The 6,853-nt window shown below is 49.8% G+C and overlaps 1 protein-coding gene across 1 annotated transcript; it reads left to right on the top strand.

Annotated features, from left to right (window-relative positions):
- Window positions 1-249: 249 nt before the first annotated feature.
- Window positions 250-6,624, top strand: LOC135715349 (uncharacterized). The gene is made up of 3 exons (XM_065238668.1): window positions 250-3,857; window positions 3,928-4,331; window positions 4,394-6,624. Exons 1-3 carry the CDS (start codon window positions 250-252, stop codon window positions 6,622-6,624), a joined length of 6,243 nt encoding a protein of 2,080 aa, XP_065094740.1.
- Window positions 6,625-6,853: the final 229 nt, after the last annotated feature.

The raw sequence follows: 6,853 nt of genomic DNA, 5'->3' as shown, positions 1-6,853 counted from the left end.
TTTATTGCCAATATTTAGCAAACTTAGAGAGATATATATATATATACATAATTACTAATTACATCTGAAATTATTGTTATTTGCTAGGAAAATTATATTCTCACATCAAGTAACATTAATCGGATCGTGCGTTTTATTCGTTTCCGGCCTAAGTAGTGAGAATCATAATTTTGGAAACTTCCCGTTGAAATCGATTTTCAACAAAATATAATTTTCGTTTATTGAAACGGTACGGTCGGTGCAAGTCAAATGTCGCGAAGTGATGGTAAATCCGAATCGAAGAGCACTCGTAGAAATGGTGTGAACAGTGAAGATAATGCTGCTGGTGGTGATGGTGGTGGTATTACGGAAGTGGTGATATTGGAGGAAACCGTGGAAGGACATACCTGTAGAGCTTGTCAAGGTCCTGACACCGAAGAGATGGTTCAGTGCGACGTATGTGATCGATGGCACCACTTTTCCTGTGTAGGCGTATCGGAGGAAGTTGCCGACAAGAGCTGGAGTTGTACTAACTGCGTGACTGCGAAATGGGTCCAGCGAACTAAGGCAGCTTCGGACGGAGCACCAATAAAGGAAGACGTCATCCAGAATCGGAGATCGCTGCAAGACCTAAGCATCGGGAAAATCGTGACAAGCACCCGTGGCAATCCAGTAATTCCTTCAGCTACAACATCACAAAAGTCAGCTAAGTCGCTGACAGTTCCGTTGGCCAGCCATCATCCAGCACCTCTGGTTCCAGTGCCCGATCAGAAGCAGCAGACTTCGACACATAGCATAGATATACCATTGATTGGCTCTGGAATTCGTTCGGATCCAGCGTCGCAAAAATATTTGAAGTCATTACCAGTTTCGTTGGCCAGTAAACACCAAACGTGTCCAGATCTAGGGTTCAGCCAGCAGAAGCAGAAGTCGTCGTTACCAGCTGTAGTGTTGCCAGTGATCGATGCAGAGGAAGCGATTTCCGAAATGTCCATCTCCTCATCACAAAAGTCTGCAACAAACCGCGCCAAGCTTCAACTAATGAGATTGCAGGAAGAACGGGCATTTCAGCAGCAGCAAGAAGAGCGCAGAAGAATCTCTGAGGAAAAGGCAGCCCAAGAGTATAAGGAATATCTGGACAACAAATATAAGATTCTGGAGGATTTAGCGAGCGAACGAGGATCGAGTCGGAGCTCTAACTTCTCTCGTCGTCGGGTTGAAGAATGGGTGCAAGCAACTAACCCTACACCCTTAGACACAGCTAAAACCGCCGCTCAGGAACAAGACGGCCTGCAAGAACAACAACAGCAGGAACATCGGCGTCAAGAGTTTGTCGAGCAACAGCAGCAGGAACGGTTGCGGCAAGAACAGCTTCGAGAAAAACAACAGCAGCAGGAAGCGACACTGCAAGAACAGCATCAGCAACAACGGTTGCACGCAGATCAGCTACGGAAGCAGCAGCAGAAGCAGTTGGAGAGAGAGCAGCAATTTCGGCAGTATCAACAGCAGCAGCGGCAAGAGCAAATACGTCAGGAGAGTCTTCTGCGACAGCAACAGGAAGATTTGAGGAAGGAAGCGGATGCCATCAATCGGATGTGGGAACAGCAGTTGGAACAGGAGAGAATTCTACGCGACCAGCAACAACAGCTAGCGGATGGTCAAGGGGTCATGCGACGACCAGGAAATCTAATTCATTGCAACCAGATGCCAGAACCACAACTCAACCCTCCACCGGTGAATCTCGAAGCAGAGTCATGCAGAGAGTCGATACGTGAGCAACCTGGACAATTCCTTCCAGACGCTCTACCGCAGTCGACGCAACTTCATCCGAGAGAATCGTATTATCCGCATAGACCTTCTATGAATACAGGCGACAGAAATAGAGGGCCTTCAGTTAACTCGTCGATTGTGGATGATGATGACCAGTTTCAACTTTCCCGCTCTCAAGTTGCAGCACGACAAGCAGTATCCAAAGATCTGCCTACGTTTTCGGGCAATCCAGAGGAGTGGCCAGTTTTCATATCCATGTATAATCGAACGACCACAATGTGTGGATTTACGGAGGATGAAAACATAGTTCGACTGCAGAAAAGCCTAAAAGGCAGAGCTTACGATGCTGTCAAGAGTCGCTTGATGCATTCCGGAAACGTTCCTGGCATTCTGTCCACTTTGAAGATGCTGTTTGGTCAACCAGAGGTGATCATACAATCGCTAATTGGGAAGGTGAGCTTTTTATCGTCGATTCGAGAAGACAAGCTGGAAACGCTAGTGGACTTTGCGGTGAATGTCCAAAACTTCAGTGCCACTGTAGACGCGTGTGGGCTGCATGAGTATATGTACAATGTCACTCTACTACACCAGCTAGTCGGCAAGCTACCGCCATCGCTCAAACTCAACTGGGCACAGCATCGTCGAACACTGTCACTGGTCAATCTGGCGACCTTCAGTGACTGGATTCATGCCTTGGCGGAAGCAGCGAGTGTTGTCGTATTCCCACCGGCGATACATGACGGGAAGCCAACTCAAAACGAAGCGTGGCGGACTAAGAAAAGAAATGCGTACCTCAACGCCCATTCTGAAACGTTTCGTTCTAAAGACTACAGTAGCGATTCGGAAGAACAGACTACAGTTGCATCAACTTCGGCGAAGGAATCCTGCCAAATCTGCAAGGGAACTTGCAAGTCGGCCGACAAGTGCAAACGTTTTCTGGAACTGTCCAGGGAATCACGTTGGGCCGTCATAAGGGAATTTGAATTCTGCCGCACATGTCTGCGCATCCATAAAGGATACAGCAAAGCAAAACCATGTGGTAAAGATGGATGCACCTACCGGCACCATGAGCTGTTGCACAACAATTCGAAGGAAAATCCGAAAAACACCGGAAGTACCACTGAAGGTGAACAATCTTCGCAATCCAGCACTAGCAAGTCCGGATGCAACACCCACCAGACAACCGTCAGCTCAGTACTGTTTCGTTATCTCCCAGTAGTGTTGTATGGAAAAAATACAGCTATTTGCACGTACGCATTCTTGGATGAGGGTTCTGCGCTTACGTTGCTTGATCAAGAGCTAGCTAACGAATTGCAGCTTGATGGCACTGTAAGCCCTTTGTGTCTCCGATGGACTGGAGGAACCGAACGACACGAGGCGGATTCTCACATCTATAATCTTCACATTGCTGGTGGCAAGAACGAAAGCAAGAAATTCCTCTTGAGCGATGTTAGGACGGTTAAAGAGCTATTGTTGCCGCAGAAAACGATGGACATGGCTAAGTTGTCACAGCTGTACCCACACCTTCGAAATCTGCCGATCGATTCTTATCGCGACGCTCGTCCACGCATTCTAATAGGGATGAAGCACGCCCTGCTCAGTCTTGGCCTGAAAAATCGAGAAGGGGAAATCGGTCAACCAATTGCTGTGAAGACACGGCTCGGATGGACCGTGTGTGGAGGATGGACTTCCCAGAACGAAGCGAGCCTACACCATTACACCTTCCACGTTTGCCCCTGTAGTGTGAAGTCAGACGAGGATTTACACCAAGCTATGAAGGACTACTTCTCAATAGACAGTCTCGGGTTGGTTAAATCGGAGAAGGCGCTTTTGTCCGTTGAAGATGAACGTGCAGTATCACTGCTTCAGTCGCTTACCCGTCGTAAAGATGATCGATACGAGTCCGGGCTGCTCTGGCGGTTCGATGACGCCCGCTTGCCTGACAGTCGATCAATGGCGCTGTGGCGATTCCAGTGCCTGAAGAAACGGATGGAGAAGGACCCACAACTGTCTAATACCCTGCAAGCAAAAATTGCCAAGTATGTGGAGAAGCAGTACATCCGGAAGCTCACCGACGAAGAAATCAACCAGAAGGTTCCACGACGCTGGTATTTGCCAATCTTTCCTGTAACCAACCCAAATAAGAGTGATGACATTCGGGGCCTGCTGCTCCCCCAGCACTGCTCAGTTAGTGAAAAATACCCATGCGGAACGATTCGCGAGCAAATATCCAGCTGCCTGCGAAGCTATCACGAAGTCGCATTACGTAGACGATATGCTCGTTAGTGTGGATACCGAAGAGCAAGCCATCCAGTTGGCGAAGGACGTTAAGCATGTACACGAGCAGGGCGGCTTCGAAATCCGAAATTGGGTTAGTAACTCGAGAAAAGTACTTGAATCGCTACAGGAGGCAGACACCGACAAAAAATGTCTCGACTTATCTCCGGAGCTGGCCACCGAGAAGGTGTTAGGCATGTGGTGGAACACGAGCTACGACGTCTTCACCTACAAAGTGGGATGGAGCCGCTACGACTCTGCTCTGCTAGGAGGACAACGACGTCCAACGAAGCGGGAAGTGCTGCGTGTCCTAATGACCATTTTTGATCCACTTGGCTTGATTTCCCACTTTCTATCGTTCCTGAAGATCCTGCTCCAGCTAATCTGGCGGTCCGGTGTGCATGGGACGAAGAAATCGACGACAATGCATACGAAAAATGGAACACATGGTTGCAAGTTCTACCTAGGGTTGAACAGATTCAAATCCCTCGATGCTACAACTCCAAATACCCCGCGGAGGAAGCCGATGATATCCAACTCCATACAATGGTGGATGCCAGTGAAAACGGCATGGCCGCTGTTTGCTATCTGCGTTTCGTCAAGACCGGAACGATCATCTGTTCCATCGTCGCCGCAAAACCGAGAGTCGCCCCGCTTAAGTTCACGTCGATCCCAAGAATGGAACTAGCAGCTGCAGTCCTTGGCGCCCGGTTGGCTCACGCTGTCGAAAGATCGCTGTCCATCCACATCTTCAGAAAGGTGTACTGGTCAGATTCTCGAGACGTCCTATGCTGGATCAACTTGGACCATCGCCACTATAGCCAATACGTTGGTAACAGGATCAGTGAGATTGTAGAGATTTCGGAAACACATGAATGGCGGTGGGTCCCGCGCAAGCTGAACTGCGCCGATGACGCTACCAAGTGGAGTAGGCTACCAGATATGTCATCTAATCATAGATGGTACAAAGGAGCAGACTTTCTCTGGCGCGCTGAAGAAGATTGGCCTCCATCGCCAACACTTAGTGGATCTACAGAGAACGAACTTCGCCCTTCCTTCCTGGCTCATCACGAACTATCGGAACCCGTCATAAGTGTCAGCAACTACTCAAGCTGGAAGAGGCTCGTCAAGGTTGCAGCACTCGTTCATCGTTTTGCGAGTAATTGTCGCCTGAAGCACGCCAGGAGGCCGATTCTTACGGGAACACTCACAGCAAACGACCTGCTTTCCGCCGAGTGTTTGCTGATACGGCTCGCGCAACGGGAAACATATCCCGACGAAATTGCTGTTCTTCAGAAGGCATCGCGATGTCCTGACTCCTGCACAAGTACTATCCCGAAAACCAGCTCACTCTACCCGTTAACACCATGGTTGGACGACCATGGAATCATGCGTATGCAAACTCGTATCGCTGCTTGTCAATATGCTACTGATGACGCAAAGCACCCAATTATTCTCCATCGAAATCACCACACCACCACCCTGATCGTAGCATACTACCACCACAAATACCACCATCAGAACCACGAGACCGTTATCAACGAAATACGGCAGAAATTTCGCAACCCTCATTTACGCACCTGTTACGAGCGAGTGAGGAAAACTTGCCAGTGGTGTAAGAACCAGCACGCAGCACCCAGCCCACCTTACATGGCAGATCTTCCGCCAGCCCGCCTCGCTGCTTTCTCGCGACCATTTACATATGTGGGAGTTGACTACTTCGGGCCGATTGAAGTCGTCGTCGGAAGGAGAGTCGAAAAGCGGTGGGGAATGTTAGCCACCTGCCTGACCGTGCGAGCAATCCACATAGAAGTCGTGCACTCGCTTTGCACAAGCTCCTGCATCATGGCGATCCACAACTTCATTGCACGGCGTGGTACTCCTCAGAAGATTTACAGTGACCGTGGCACGAACTTCATCGGTGCAAATCGGGAATTGAAGCAAGCCAACGAAGCAGTCCACCAACACGAACTGATGAAAGAGTTCACGAGCTCCGGAATTGAATGGGTGTTCAACCCACCTCTGTCGCCACATATGGGTGGCAGTTGGGAGCGATTGATTCGCACCGTCAAGAACAACTTGATGGTTGTATGTTCGTCGAAGAGGCCGTCCGACGAAGTACTCCGCAACTTGTTGATCGAAGTGCAGAACACCGTGAACTCGCTACCGCTAACGCACGTGCCGATAGACGAGGATTCGGCACCAGCACTGACACCGAACCACTTTCTGCTCGGCTCGTCCAACGGGTCAAAACCGCTTGTTAACTTTGATGATACCGGTGCGATCTTAAGGCAGAACTGGTGCACATCGCAGATACTTGCAAACCAATACTGGAAGCGTTGGGTATCGGACTACCTGCCAGAGATTACCCGCCGTACCAAGTGGTTTCGTCGGGTAAAGCCGATTGCCGTGGGCGATATTGTGGTCATCGCCGATTCCAACATGCCCCGCAACTGTTGGCCGAAGGGGAAAGTCGTCGGCATTAAAGTCAGCCAGGACGACCAGGTTCGGTCCGCAACCGTAAGAACAGTGAGTGGTATCTACGACCGCCCGGCGACGAAGCTTGCTGTTTTAGACGTCCGGTGCGACGGAGAGTAAGACAACCACGGGTTGTCGTACCCTGGGGGGAGTTTTGGCCACACTGGCCTCAGCGCACCTACCGTTGGTGCCTACGTGGATCAGCACATCCCTGCAGTGGGTTCAGCAGCGAAACGACAAGCGGAGTGACAGGTATCAATCTGTCACACCGGGTGAGTAGGAAAACACATAAAACCCAATCGACAGCCATTCTATCCCTAATTAGTTCAGTGCTATTTAATTAAAATTC

The sequence above is a fragment of the Ochlerotatus camptorhynchus genome, unplaced genomic scaffold, assembly GCF_037179485.1.
Source record: "Ochlerotatus camptorhynchus isolate MF236.1 unplaced genomic scaffold, CSIRO-AGI_Acam_v1.1 ptg000866l, whole genome shotgun sequence".
Taxonomy (NCBI): Eukaryota; Metazoa; Arthropoda; class Insecta; order Diptera; family Culicidae; genus Ochlerotatus; species Ochlerotatus camptorhynchus.
This window is presented reverse-complemented; position numbering and strand designations above follow the sequence as displayed.